The following is a 16,114-nucleotide window of genomic DNA, read 5'->3' as shown; positions in this document are numbered from 1 at the left end:
AGGCCGCCGCCGCGCGGAGAAACCAGAAGTGAAGCAACCTCTGCCATACTGCTCCTTTCTACTCACGATTCACACGCTTTCTGCCCCGCCGCGCGATTCACGCGCTTTCTGCCCTACCAGAGGCCGCCGCCGCGCGGAGAAACCAGAGGTGAAGCAACCTCTGTCATACTGCTCCTTTCTGCTCGCGAAGTGATCCATGAGCAAACTCAAGCTGATCTCTACTCTACCACCTTGAGTTTGAGGGGGGTGTTAGAATATTATATATATTAAATATTCTATTAAATATTCTGTTTAGAATAAATCGTATTAAATATTCTGTTTAGAATAAATCGTCTAAAATAAATCCCTATACTCATGTATAAATAGGGACCTATGGCTTGTAATATTTCAATCAATTCAGAATAGAAATATTTCCGACACCTTAGATTTTGTTTTGGGGAAAGGATTCCCTACTTGGTTGTGAAAAAACCCCAAACGCCCTTTAAAATTTTCTAAATTTCTCACTAGCCCATCTAACATAAGTTAATCAGTGTCCAAATTAAAAATTACTATAGTCTTGTTCCTGTTTGAGATCGTCTACGGATGAGTCACGGGACACCTGACTTGTGCATTGATGGATGTTTGTGCATCTTTATAGTCATTTGGCTGTCTTTGATTAGAGTGTTAAATGTGTATTTTCATCCTATTGTTTCATATTGATATGCACTGGCAAATTAGGAGTTCAATTAATCATGTTGGTTTGTTGATGCAGTGATTGAGCACTTGATTGCGTTCTTTTTAACCTCATTTATGTCCTGTAATACTTTCCCTTGGTTTTAATATTCATCGTGTTTTAATGTTTTTGATACTTCATTGCCTTTGTCTTGGTCCGTGTGGACGTAGAACTGTAATTAATTAGACTTTTAGTGCTGGACGAAAAAGATCTTGTTTATAGCTTGTGATTTAATAGTCTTTCTTTCTAATATCTCGTCAATTATGAAAATTCAAAGCTCAAATATTATTTTAGTTCAATTTATGTCTATGTGATCATGGGTTTGTGAAATTTGGATTTGAGCGCCTTTTACTTCAGAATTTATATATGATTGACTTATCTTTTTTTAATGTTTATTTGATTTAGAATGTTTTTTTTACTATACTGGGATATGCAAAGCTTTACTTCATTTGAATTTGATATTCTCCAATAATAAAAGAAAATGATAATGATGATCAACTGTACATTCCCGAAGTTACAGATGATCGAAAATCAAAAATTGAGATGAAATTCTCATCACTAGAGAAGTCATTTTCGTTTTGTAATCAATATGCATGAAAAGTTAGATTTAGTATAAGAATAAACAATAGTAAAAAAAAAAGATGGCAAATAAAGTTGTTTGAAAAAAATTTGTATGCTTTAAAGAATGACATACAGATCAAATGCAGTGGAATAAACATGCAAAAGATGATCAATAAACAAGGGAAATAGCACGCGGCGAAGTTAGAACTTGTTGTAAGTCAAATATTTCACTTGTTAAGAAATAAATTAAACCTAATTGGGTTGTCACTTGGCTCCCGAGGAAGGACGATGGTAGCTCCCTGCGAAGGATGACATCGCGAGAGGGGACCCTAATTTCAGTGAAGCATGAGTTGGGCATCGATGCAAGAGGAAAAGTTGGACAACGAAGAGTTGGACAACATATCAGTTATATATATATATATATATAGTGACACCTGCCACAGTGGCAGTCGCGCATAAAGAGTTGGACAGCATATCAATTATATATATATATAGATGTGTCACCCTGCACATCCATCCGTAAGCAATCTATAAGTAGTTAATGTTAAATTTTTTTTCTTTCATTTTCACTTCCTTTAACCTAAACCTTAAAATATTTTTAAATAAATAAATAAATATATATATATATATATATATATATATATATATATATATATATATATATATATATATATATATATATATAGTCTAGGATGATGGCGACCACCTCCCTTCAATTTTTAGGACAAGAGAGATGTAAAGTTATTAAAATGACGAGTAAATGAGGGGAGGCATCTTTACTTTCTCTGTTAACCTCGAGTCATTTTATATTATTTTTTAAAATTTTATTTAAAAAATACTTTTTAAAATCATAAAAATAAGATATCACTAAATGACTTGGTCAGAACACTGGAAGAAACATATCCGTTTCAACCCAATAATTCAATCTGCATTTATTATTTACAGTAGGTTAGACAACTGACAGCACTCGCAATTACTTCTGAAAACTCAAGGATCCTAACTCCACCAATGAGGGAAGAACACAAATTCAGAGTTGAAATAACCATCTCTTCATTCAAAAAAAAAAAAATTAATCCATTTATTCAGTTCTTCTTATCCTATTCTTCTTTCCATCTCATCGAAAATTTTCAAATTCTTTAGATATAATTTCAATCTTGTTGTCCCAACCAACTGTTGAATTCACTCAAGGATATGCATGAACAATGCCTTGCAATTACTGTCAGCATATATATCGATGCCCTTGCAATTGTAAATAATCAGATCGAACAAAACTCTGTCATCATTTTGTCAGAAACTAAATTAAACTAAATTAAGTGTAGGATCTATATATATGTTGTCATTTGAATCGATCAGGAAATCCATCACATCCCAGCTTTCTTGAATGCTGCTGTACAACTCGTCCACGTCCGGACTGCTGTCGAAGTTACTGGGATGGAGCTGGAGCGGCGACTGGATGATCGGATCCCACAACTGGCTCTCGTAGTTGTGGTGGTTCATCAGATAATCGATCTGATCTCCGTTGGAATACGACTCCAAGCTGCTGTTTGCCGAGTCCGATCGACTGACGCCGGCGGCAGCGATCTGTTCCTCTTGGCTCGACGCTTTCAGGCCACCGAGCTGCTGCTGCGGCTGCTGCTGCTGCTTCTTGTAGGAGCTGCTCCTCTTGAAGATCCGGCAGATCGTCCAGACTTCCTGCAAAACAGTATGGCACTAACTTTTAGCGTCTGGGCCTCGAGCGGCGATCGATCACAGGGAAGGGAGAGTGGAGTCGGGGGGTTCTCACCGCGCCGTGCGTGGTGGGAGTGCTGGGTGCGGCGGCGGGAAGGCGAAACTCGTGCATCATCCAGTTCGTCTTGGTGCCCTTTCCCGCGCTCCCGACGTAGTACACCAGGGACTTCTTCAGGCCTACGCAGCTGCTGCAAGGGGAGTATATCGGCTTGTCGACGCCGGTCGCCTTCCAGAAGCCCGAGGCAGTCACCCTGTTGGGCCTCACACTGTTCCTGTACTTCCTCCCCCTGCGGCAGAAGAAGAAAGCCTCGTCTCCGGCGGCCGTAGTTTCTGCAAATTTTTCATTCATTAATTTCCATCAAATTTAGATATAAAAAGTTCATAATTTTCATAAATATTTACTTACTCGGTAACTCCCAAGGATCATACTTGTACACATCTACCTCCTTGATGATCTCCATGCTCAGCGGCTTCTTTGCTACCTTGCGCCGGAGATAAAAGCCGACGAGCTCTTCGTCGGTGGGATGGAATCGGAATCCAGGGAGAAGAACTTCTTCTTCTTCTTCTTCTTCTTCCTTCTCAATTTCCAACCCTTCCTTGTTCATGTCCTCCACCAGTACTTCCATTCTTCACCCCTTTTTGTTTAATTTCTCCGAGTTTGATTGAAGAAGATGATGAGCTAGATAGCTTCACTTTGCATTGGAGCTAGTGTCTTTGCCTGGCATATATAGAGACGACAGGTGAAGAAGTAGTCAAATCTTTTGGTTCAACTTGGACTTGGCCTTCTCTGTCAATTGATATATAAATATAAATATATATCATAATTAATTAATGGTATGTATGATATGAATCTTCCTGCCATCTTCTATAGAAAGGGAGATGCATTAAATATTTTGTGCTTTGGTAGAGAGAGATGACAGAGATGCATGAACTTTGAGATAGGGTTAGTTTAAATTTGTCATGAAAATATTAGATGAGGTGCAAGGAATTTGTAGATATTGCATAAGAAGCCCTGAAGAGCATTTGCCAATTAAGAAGATTGTGTAATTCTCAATAGGGAAGATTTTTCACTTATAATTAAGCTTGGAATTTCAATAAATGCACCTTAAAATGTTTTATATATATCGAGGGGATATATGAGAAAAAATTATGAGAGATGCGTTTTAAGATAGTATAGGTCATGATAAATATATATATATATATATATATATATTATTTGAGTAAGATAGAGATTAAAAAAATTAATTAGCAATGATAAAATAAAATAAAAATATAATAAAAGATCAAATCTAAAATCTTGCTTGTGAACTGATCCAACTCATAAGAAGATCTCTCAATCAGTTTGATTAAGTTAATGATAATAATAATAATTTAAATTAAGTCAAATTTAGACTAGATTATTTTGAGATCGTAGATGCTTTGACGCTAAATACACAATGGATCATAGGTACTTCTAATATTATTATAGGAATCAACATTATTTAAAGAATAGCAACAAAGTAGATGATTTAATTGACTCGTCTTATTTCTATATATTATTCCTTATGTTAAAATCGTTAATTTTAAGAATAAATATATAAAAAATAGAATAATTAATTTTTAAAAAAATATAAAAAGGAGAGAAAATAAAAAAACAATTAATAAAAACTAAATAACCAATTGTCCATATTAATATTGTTGTTTCAAAATAATTTTATATCATTAAGTATCTTTAATTAATTAAGGATTCATGTCGTTAATATTGAATAATTTTTAAAAATAGATCATGGTAAAATTTAAAATGTTACCTATATTCTATTAGAGAGATCGATTTACTTTGTTATGATTTTGTGTTGATAATATTGACATTTAACATTGAAAAATACACAAAATGGCTTTGAATTTGATCACTTGATGAACACTTTTATTCTTTTTTTACCTATTATAAAAATAAATTATTAAAATAATATGGGCAATTTAAAAAAAGCATCGTTTAATCATTAAATTGAAAAAAAGAAAAGAAAAGATCAATCAATAATTAAATTTTGAAAGGAGCTGAGAAAACTCCAACATTTTGAGACTAGAATCAAATTAAATATAATCATTTAAATAGTGGATGAGTAATTATTCAGAAAAGATTGTGAACTAACAATTGACTCGCATTTAATGATGTTCATCGCCTTGATCTAAATTGAATGTCATAAATATCTCGGTCCCTTAGCCACCGAAGAAGGCAACTTTTTGACATTTTCTGACTAATTAAATATTGCCCTAAATTTCAACATCGATATTGCATGTGCAAGGTAAATAATGTTTATATGTATATATATATATAAATGTATTGACCTCCATTTAATTATCAATAATTTAAGTGGCAAAATAATATACCATAAAATTTGGATCACATTTAATTTGTAGATAAGGTAAATATATATACATATAATTTTTTTTTATATTTTGCCCAATAAATAAACAAATATATGTATTGTCACATATATTGATCTCTTAAACATCACATAATTGACTATGTATTTTCTTTATATATATAATGAATGCATTATATATGTATTTGTCACATAATTGACTATTATGTGCTTGATCTAATCTAATTCAATCATCACTAATTGACTATTATGTGCTTGATCTAATCTACTTCAGTCATCACTAATATCTTTTCTTCACTTCCCTCTCCACTCGGTTATCGGTTGCCCATCTCCATCCAATAATCTCCGATAAGTCACCCACACAATGGCCATCCTCCTCCTCTTTTTCTTTATTCATAGTTGTCGTTGTTTCTATTTATGTCTTGCTTTCATAACTCACTACTCCTCCCTTGATCTGTTAGTGTTCCCTTGAAAGGTCATACAAATAATAAAATTAAGTTATTTTTATTTTTTTATTGTAAATGTAGTTATTGTTTTTATTTGGTATGAATTGTCAATTTAGATTGTAGTGTTTACTTAAACTTTGTCTCTATTCATAAATGATAATGTAAATTATATATATATAAAGAGATATGAAATGGAAAGATATATATGATTAAAGGTTTAATCAATCTTAATATTACACAATTGACCCTGTCTCCAAAATAAAATCAAATAAAGATGGTAATACTTAAAAGGAATGAAAGCGAAACATAAACAAAAATCTTACTCTTAATTAGTTTAAATATACTTAAATGTCAAGAAATTCTTTACCTAATCCTTTATATTTTTGATTGAGTTCAACTTTTTTTAACTTAAATAAATATAATCAAATAAGAGAAATTAAATAAATTGTATTATATAATTAAATAAATTGTAACTTTTCTTAAAAAGTATCCATGTATAAAAAATATTTTTTTTATTGGGCAAAAATTAAAAGGAAGTCTCTTTATTTTTAAATCATCAAAGCGACGTCTCACTTTAATTTTTTATCATCAAAAAGAGCATCTCACTTCACTTTACCTAAATGCCCTTCATAATTGTGATATACTATTCAATACTATTATCTTCCATCTAAATTTTTCACTTAATTTCTGAATTGACTGGACGTTGTTATGACCTGTGCGAGTTAGAGGGGATGAATAACTTGGATTGCTTCTCATCTAGATGTTGTACTCATCGTTTGAATGTGCGATGGAAACTTTGATTCAAACATAACTCCACATGCACAATTCCGGAATTTTACTTGGTATCCGTTTCCTTGAGGCAACTAATCCAATGGTTCACTTTGAGCTCACTATCTCCACTATGAACTCCACCTTTTCGAATACCTTTCAGAGACGGAGAAGCCTCTTACACCAAACTTCTTACAAGAACAAAACAAAAACAAGATACAAAAATAAATGAAATCGAAAATGACTTTACAATGAGGATTTTGCTTTGAATACTTTCTTGTTGCTTGAAAATGTCTCTTGTTGGTCCGGGAATGCAACAACACTTTGCTCCAAAATCTCCAAGAATCGACCACGCCTATTTGCCTAGAAACCCTCTTTTAAAGGCTATTCTTCGAGCTTATTTTTGCCAACCAATCGATTAGACTTACTCACAATCGATTGTTATATCAAATCGATCATTTAAACTTGCAGAACAACTATTTTACTTGGTCAATTGATTGCCTAATCGATTCGAAAGCATTATGTTTGCTGCTACAATGTTCTAATCGATTGATGGAACTTATCAATCAATTGGCTACAGTAACAAAAGTACTGTGGCAGAAAATTCAAAATCTAGTTGTTGTAGCAAACCCTAAAGCACTATAGCAAACTCTAATTACTGTAGCAAATCATATTTTTCGGGGTTTAGGATCTGCAACGAACCCTAGTTACTGTAGCAACCCTAATTAACACTTAAACCCTAATTTTGAGGTTTAGAGTCTATCGGTTAATTGATACACCCAATCAATCGACTAATACTCATATTTCTACCTTACCAAGGTTGAATTTTCATATTGTCTAGTATCCAATTGACATCAACCTACCAAGACTTTTTTTGCTCAGCATCTGATCAACTTTGACCTGCCGAGATTTTTCGTTACCTAACATCCAGTCAATCTTAACCTATAGGACTTCATCCTTGCCTGACATTCTAGTCAACCTTAACTTGCTATGACTTCTATCATCACCAAGTGTTCGGTCCTCTATGACCCATTTGGACTTTCCTTCTCATACCAACTCTGATCCCTATTGGACTTTCGATCACCAAGTGTCCAATTAACCTTGACCCACTTGGACTTCTCTTCTCATGCCAACTCTTTATTGGACTTTTGACCACCGAGTGTCCAGTCAACCTTGACCCACTTTGACTTTTCTCTTGTCAACTTTCTGTTGGACTTTCGATCGTCCGATCAACCTTGCCCACTTGGATTTTTCTTTTGCCAACTTCCCATTGGACTTTCAATTATCAAGTGTCCGATCAACCTTGACCCACTTAGACTTTTCTCCACCGTTAAGTATCCAGTCAATCTTGACCTACTTAACGTCTAACTAACATATTGCTCAAATATCGAAACTCAACTCGAGCTTGGTTAACTTTGACCTGAGGTCAATTGCACACCAACAGACGTGTTATAATAGCTACAAAACGGTAGCTACTACACATGTTGTAGTAGCTACATATGTTGGTGTTGGGAATAGTGCCCTCAAAGCATTGTAATTGAATTATGTTTTTTTTTAATAAAAGCGACATTTGTCATTGAACATATTTTGTTTTGAATATCATAGTAAAATCCTTAGTTTATTGGATGTAACCATAATTTATAGTATATATAAGAGTTATATATACAAGAGGATTAAATTATGGATAATAAACTTAAATTAAGTCTGTGATGAAATTAATTAAAGTATGGGATTTTTAATTAAAACATCACTAATGCGGCCCATGAACATTTTGAATGTGACTGTCTTATCCGGACCGTTGATGTGGAGACATCTAGCTGGGGGCATTTATATATAATGAGATTATGTAAGACTTGGACCGATTTAATTAGAAATTTCATAATAAATTCCGTTATACTATGAAATTCAAATTAAATCATAAAGATGATCATATATGGATAGATCTTAATCCTGAAGTAATTATAAACTCCTATTTATTTCTATGTAATTCTTAATTTGCTTGTTTAAAGTTTGCAATTACGCATTCTCAACACTTGCATTTTAGATTTACATTTGAAATGAATGACTGGGAATATAAATTTACAGATATGGAATCCATTCCTTCTTGCGGGAAGCAGAAAGATAATTCCCTCATTTGTTAATTCTGGAACTGAGTGTTGGGCCCAATCAATTTATAATGGAATTATAAATTGAACCACTCACTAGTGGATTAATGGTAAATGAGGTTTAAAAATAATTGGAGAGGTAAACGGAAAATTTCCTAGCTCCAATTATGAATTATCTATGGAGGATTAATCCGTATGTAATGATTATATCAATGGACGACTCTTTTCATAGAGTAAGATATTCTATAATAAAGAAGAGTGCAATTCCATAATTTTAGTGGAGTAATAATGGAATTAATAAATTGAATAAATTAATTAAAGAGTTTAATTATTTATCCAATTTATTGGAGCTTCTTATTATAGGTCCATGGTCCCCAGTACACCTTCTTTATTGCTGACTGGCTAAAAATGCAATTAGAAATCAAATATGAAAATGGAAATTTGTTTCCATAATTCCAACGGCTTGGAGATAAATTAAATATGAGATTTAATTAAAATTATAATTATGTGATAATTATAATTTGTGAATTATTATGGTAATATCAAGGATATTAATTATATCTTTAATATATTTGGAATATATTAAATATTATGAAAGGTCTTTTGATTTTACCATGAAAAACCAATTAAAAAGGAAAAAGAATTTTGGAAATTCTTGAAATAAATCGGTAAAACAAAACGAAAAGGAAGAAGAAAAATCTTTGATTGATCTTTCTTTTAATAAAGGATCTTCCCTTGTTTTCCATAGCCACTCTCTCCCTATATATGTTTTCATGAGTTGGAGACAAAAAAAAAAGAGAGGAAAAGTGAGAGAAAAATAATTGATTTCTGAGATCTGTATTTTGGAGTGCCCACACACTACCGTCAATAGAAGGATCGTACTGGAAGGCTGTGGTTTCTACACACCCAGAATCTACGAAAGAGGAAAACTACAAAGAGGTTAGTTTTCTATAAAACACTTTCTTTTAGAAAATTTAAATTCTTCATTGATTTATATTCATGTGTTGATTAATAATTTGTGAAATTATATAATCGCTTCCGCTATATTTTGATCGGATCGAGAATTGATAATCTGTATCACCGGAATAGTTTCGGAGGCTCACCGTTTTTCCTACACATGTTGGTGCAGCTACGATTTCGTAGCTGCTATGACGTGAATGTTAAGTGAGTAGGTCGAATCCGTGTTATAACAACTTTGGTTTCGTATCTGCTATAACATGAATGGTAAGTGAATAAGATTAAATCCACATTGTAGTAGCTACGAAATCGTAGTTGTTATAATATAAATATTTTTAAACAAGTTAAATATGTATTGTAGTAGTTATAAAATTATAGCTGCTACAATGTGAATATTTTTTAATGTTAAATATCTCGAACACGTTGTAGCAATTACAAAATCGTAACTGTTACAACATGTGTAGTAACTACCAAACCGTAACTACTATAACACATTCGATTGATTCAGAAATTAGGATTTAAGATTTAGACGAGAGATAACAATATAGAACAATACTAAAGAACATTTAAGTAATTATACATGACATAAAAAAAATTAAAGTGGGATACCCCTTTGATGATTTGGAAATAAAGGGACACCCTTTTTAATTTTACTCTTTTTCTTAAAATGATCCCTACCCAAAGATTTTTTTTTAAAAAAAAATCGGTTAATTAGTTAATATAATAAAACAATAAAAATTCATTATCTATCTTTTCCAGTAAGAAGGAAAAAATTTTTAGCCTCCATTTTTATATTTTCCTTTTATTTATTTATTTTGGCAAAACACAACATTTTTATATGAATATATATTACTTCTCCTAGTATTTTTATGTTTTATTTTAGAAATTAATTTTAAGATACGACAGTAAAAAACAATCTAATAATAATTCATATTTCTTAAAATATTTGATTTTACTTCCAAATAAAATTATAATGTTTGATAAGATTGAAAACAAGTTTAAATACTACTCCAAATTAAAGAATATTAAAAACTACTCCAAATACTTAGTCAAAAAAAATCAAATTAAATAAATGCTGTTCCCTACACCAAAACACAAACAAATAAATATTACATGTTTTAAAAAAAAAAAAAGTTTTTCATTTATTTTTCCTCCTTGAAATGTGGGTCTTGGTCGATAATACGTTTATCTTTGAACGGGCATTGCATGTGGACTTCCTGAAGTCACTGAATTTATAATTTTCTCATAGCTGAATTATTAACGTTGACTCAGTATTATTTTATTTTATTTTTGCATCCCATTTAATAAAATGGAGATTCAGGTATTAATTTTAGTGTATATAACTCAAATAGAACATCATTTTATAATTTTGAAAATAAAATATAGCCTTTTGTGTTTTTTTCCCATAGGAAAAAGCACAAAAGACATGGTTGAAAAATTCTTTGCACTTGATAGAACAATAATTCCATATTGACCTATTCAATCCAATCGCATGAGGTCAATAATAATTTTTAGTTGACTTGGAAATATTTTCTAAAATTTATATTTTAACAATAAAAATAATAATAATAAATTAATATTTTTTTATTGTTATTAATTATTGTTGTCGGGGGCTATGACTCAATCGGCAAACTTCAATTCCATTACTAAGTGGGTTTGCATGTTGACGAAGTCATTTAATTCAAAGATTTCTCTTATTGGCACTTGACTTGAAACTTACATTTACGTTGACTAATTCTTTTATTGGACACTTGATAATGATGAAGTCCTGACAGGTTAAGATTGATAGGATTCTAGACAACGAGCAAGTTCCAACAGGTCAAGATTGACAAGATGCTATGTAACGAGAAGTCTTGATAGGTGAAGGTTAATCAGATGTCAGACAAAGAAAGTCCTGGTAGGTTAATGCCAATTAGATATTAGACAAGAATTCGACTTTGATAAGGTTGAAGTAGGAGTATTAGTTGATTGACAGTGATGCAGAAATGATAGACCAAACTTCTAAAGGTTATAACTTTCGACTTGGATATCAGAACGAGATGATCTTTAGTGCAAAACGGAGTTCTTTCAGAGATGTATCTTATTACTCGATATTAATTGACTAATGTCAATCAAAAGCAAGTCAAATTTGATTGTCTAATTCAGCTGATGGCATCAATCAACTAATGAGGTGCATCAGTTGATTGATATCAATCAGAAATCAAATAGAGGCTTATTAGATGTAGTTGTTCGATTGATGGTGTCAATCGATTGATGATGGACATCAATCAACTGATATTGACCAGAAGTCGAACAGAAGCAAGTCAATCTGGTTGAAAGATTTGACTAATTACTATCGGTCGATTGATAGGACATATCAAGTGATTGATGTTCAAATAATAAAAAAAAACAAACAGATTTCAAAAGGTTTAGAGTTCATTCGACGGGCTGAAGACCATATCAATCAACTGATAGGTAAGATCATTGATAGGTGAAAATCAACCCCGACCTAAAGTCTTTAATTTGAGAAATTTTTTGCCACTAATTCTTCAGTGGTTAGAGGCAAAATGTTATTGCATTTCCTACCATCAATAGACTATTCAAAACAACAAGCAAGCTTCCAAAGTAAAGATTGCATATGTAAAGTTTGTTTTATTTTCATTTTCTTTTGTATTTATCTTTCTTGTTCTGTTCTTATAAGAACAAGGTTGTAATAGATTTCTTCTCCTCTAAAAAGTATTCGAAAAGGAGAAGTTCGCCTCAAGGATGCAGATACCATATAAATCTCGGAGTTGTGCATGTGACCGCAAGTTTAAGTCAAGATTTCCATTACGTATTCAAATGACAAATACAAGATCAAGATGAAAAATAATCAGAGTTATTCATCTCCTCTAACTTGTAAAGTCCTAACATCTAGCTATCCTCCACATCAATAATCTTTCATATAGGAAAAAATAGTTATAATTAAAATTAATAAAAATAAAACAAGAGCAATATGATCTAGGATCATTTTCTCGTGGCAATCCATAGTAGGAGGCATTAGAGTCCAACGATAGATTAAGAAATTCAAGATTGTTGATTTAACAAGAACAATTGGATGTAAGGTCATTTTCGTGTGTGACGGCTACAAGGCATTCAAGTCAAAAGCTAAATTGAGAAACCTAATTAAGATTGTTGACTTTTTCTAAAGTCAGACGGGCCTTAATTGAGATTATATTCAAGTTATGATTCTTCTTAGTCCCTCTATCGTTATTACTTTTATCTGCCGTTGACATGTGAATTGGAAGGCTATCACAAAACTCAATCTCAAGTGTTATACTCGACATCATCCGTGAGCGACTACCAAATGGAAAAAATTTATATATTTAACAATTAGTAAGTTCTATGTTCTATCATATCGTTCCAATTTTATCGGATGTCTAATTAATTTGTTAAATTATGAAAAAATTATAGAAACTAGCTTGACGAGAGAGGAGGCTTTCTTCTTTTGCCGGAGGGGGAGAAAGTATAGGAATAGTGTAAGACCCAATAGGGTGACCGGCGCCGGCTTCTGGAAGGCCACCAGCGTCGACAAGTCGATAAATTCAGTTCGAGGAGACTGCATAGGCCTGAAGAAATCCCTCGTTTACTACATCGGGAGCGCCAGAAAGGGGGTGAAGACCAACTGGATGATGCATGAATTTCGCCTTCCCTCGGCGGCCTCTGCTACTTCCATTCACAACGCAGCTGTAAGAATCCAGATCCCATTGCTCATCTTCGCCTTCTCGGCGAATGGTAAGAGTTTGTTCATGGCTTTGCAGGAAATTTGGACGATATGTCGAATCTTCAAGGGGCGCAGCAGCACCTGCAAGAAGGAACCGGACAGTCACGAGCAGATGGATACTGATCATCAAGTGCAATCAGACTCTGCAAATGGAGACAGAAATTTGATCTTCAGTTATTCAGGAATACTGAAGCAGCAAGATTATGACAGCCAATTCTGGGATGTTCCATCTCCCTTATTAGAGTGGGGGCATCCTGATAATCGATCGATCGATGCTCCAAACTTGGATGAGTTTTGCAGCAGTTTAGGTGGGGACTGGGATGAACTTGCAAGTGTGATGGAGTTCCTGACAGATTAATGAACGAGCTCTTAATGGACTTAAAAGCATTTCTAGATCATAAAAAATCTTATTTTTATGGATGTTCCATAATAGTTTCATCATGGGCTCTATTCTAAATTTTAAGTAATTTCTCAGAAACCTAGTTCTTCCTTCTCTTTTTGATAGCATATCTCTCATGTTAGGGATCTATATGCTCGAAAAACCGATTAAACCGCATATAACGTAGCGGAAAACAGGATTCCTCCAGAAGATCCATGCGAAAAACATACTCGTTTGACGATTCTACCTACTAGAATCGAGGTTACCTTCGATGCGTGCCTTTCACAATCCCGACAGCAACTCTTTGCCTTCAAGGTCGACGGATCTCAGCACGATCAGTGCGTTCGTGCCTCCACGATATCCACACGAACACTGATATGAAGAAGAACCCAACTGTGGTGCTAGCCACAAAGGAGGATTCGGCCAAAAGTGGAAGAGAAGAAGAAGAGGGAGAGCAAGAGCATCCAACAACCCCCTCATCAAGAGTCTCTCACCCCTTTTTATATCCTACCATAGGATGAAAGGTTTTTGGCTTTTAGTGATCTAAAGAATTAATATTTTATTAATTCCCATGAAGATCTTTCTCTTCCTTTAATGAAGATCATGCATCTCATGTATGATAATCTTTTTCTTCTTTTAAAGAAGATCATGCAGCTTTTTTATGATCATGCATCTCATGCATGATAATCTTTGATGAATTCGAATTTGGCTTGTGTGACTTGAGTCCAACTCGAGTCTCACACAATCTGAGTTGACTTGAGTCCAACTCGAGTCCAACTCAATCCGAATTGACACTAAAGACTAATTCTAACATCTCAACACTACTCGGAACTTCTTAGAACACCATAAAAAGACTCTACGTAATTTGATTATCTTCTTTAATTATAAATGTGGCCGGTATAAAACAGATCGTGGATAATCAATAACATTCAACCTCTTATAACATTGATGTAATTAATTTTGATATGCTCTAGGAGTCTAATTTCTCTATACCCAGAGGTACCACACTCAGTGATAATGTATTAAAGTGACATAAACACTATATAATCATGATCCCTCAAATTTATTAATTTATTCATAATATTTTAATTGTATGCAAGACAAACTGTACCAATAAAGAATCAGACGAAATAAAGCATAAATACGACAATAATTGAAATTCAACTCTAAAATTTTCAATTTTATTAGTCTAGAAAAATATTTAAGACAGAATATATGTGCAAAGAAGAGATACAGTATATTTATATCTTACAAATATTCTTTTTCTCGTTGTTGTAGGTGAAATATCATTTACACCTACTTAACAGGGGCGGCCTTAGCTCACGGACGGCGCGATGTGTATTTTTTTTTTTAAAAAAAATTATTTTATTATTTTAAAAGATTTTCTTTCACCCTTTTTTTATTCGGAGTTTATACTTTAAAATCTCTTGGTTAAAATTTTTTTAAAATAAATTAAAATTTTAATTTTAAAAATAAATTTTTTATATAAAATTAAATTTTCTTGCTTTTTTAATGCAAAATTAATAGATAAATAGAAAATAAATATTTATTTACTCTAATAATGAACTATCTACTAACAATTAATAATAGAACAGAAATAAATATTTACTTTAATAATGAACTATCTACTAACAATTAAATAGAAACAGAAATAATTTACCTTAGTCCATCAAACGATCCACTGCCCTCGAACGATTCGTCAAAAGACTCGTAGAACAGTTGGATCAAACACAAAAAATTACTATCTAAAAGTGAAATCTCAACAACAATAATATTGAAAAAAAAGTAAAAGAAACTACCGGATCGGCTTGACTGTTTGAGTAAACAGCAATCAGACGAACTGTAAACAGCAATCCGAAGAAGACGACCACAGACCACTCGACCAGAGGGGCGAAGGCCTCTCGGTTTCGCCGGCGAGGAAGACGATCGAAGATTCAAGAAGAGGGCCACTGGCCAAGGGCTGAAGGGCGAAGCGGCGGCCGGCGAGCCTCGCAGTTTCGTCGGCGAGGAAGACGGCCAGAGGGGCGAGCTTGAAGCCTCGCGGAGTCGCGGTTTCACCGGCGAGGAACGGAGGAAGACGGCCAGAGGGGCGAGGCGGCGAGCCTCGCGGTTTCGCCGGCGAGGAAGACGGCCAGAGGGGCGAGCGGCGAGCCTCGAGGTTTCGCCGGCGTCGGCGAGGAAAACCGTCGAAGAAGACTAGAAGAGGGCTCGTCGAACAGACCGGACGGAGGTGCTCCGTGCTGTCTTGCGCCCTCAGGGGCCTCGCGTCGAAGAAGAGGTTTCGCCGGCGTCGACGAGGAAAACGGGGAGATCGCGTCGGCAGACGGCAGGAGATGAAGAGTCGAACGGCTGT

At 33.7% G+C, this 16,114-nt stretch overlaps 2 protein-coding genes across 2 annotated transcripts; one reads left to right on the top strand and one right to left on the bottom strand.

Moving 5' to 3' along the window:
- Nucleotides 1–2,531: 2,531 nt before the first annotated feature.
- On the bottom strand, nt 2,532–3,709 carry LOC141846562 (transcription factor JUNGBRUNNEN 1-like). The gene is made up of 3 exons (XM_074734597.1): nt 3,408–3,709; nt 3,057–3,331; nt 2,532–2,965 (listed from the first exon to the last, which is right to left on the bottom strand). Exons 1-3 carry the CDS (start codon nt 3,625–3,627, stop codon nt 2,573–2,575), a joined length of 888 nt encoding a protein of 295 aa, XP_074590698.1. The 5' UTR covers nt 3,628–3,709; the 3' UTR covers nt 2,532–2,572.
- Nucleotides 3,710–9,900: 6,191 nt separating this feature from the next.
- LOC141845910 (transcription factor JUNGBRUNNEN 1-like) lies at nt 9,901–13,740 on the top strand. The gene is made up of 3 exons (XM_074733911.1): nt 9,901–9,907; nt 13,073–13,344; nt 13,420–13,740. The coding sequence occupies exons 1-3, from the start codon at nt 9,901–9,903 to the stop codon at nt 13,738–13,740; spliced, it is 600 nt and encodes a 199-aa protein (XP_074590012.1).
- The last annotated feature ends 2,374 nt before the right edge of the window (nt 13,741–16,114 follow it).

The sequence above is a fragment of the Curcuma longa genome, chromosome 15 (assembly GCF_044706935.1).
Source record: "Curcuma longa cultivar G26 ecotype Majalengka, Jawa Barat chromosome 15, ITB_CL_G26_1.1, whole genome shotgun sequence".
NCBI classification, from domain to species: domain Eukaryota; kingdom Viridiplantae; phylum Streptophyta; class Magnoliopsida; order Zingiberales; family Zingiberaceae; genus Curcuma; species Curcuma longa.
Note: the sequence above shows the minus strand (reverse complement) of the source record. Positions and strands in the feature narration are given on the sequence as shown.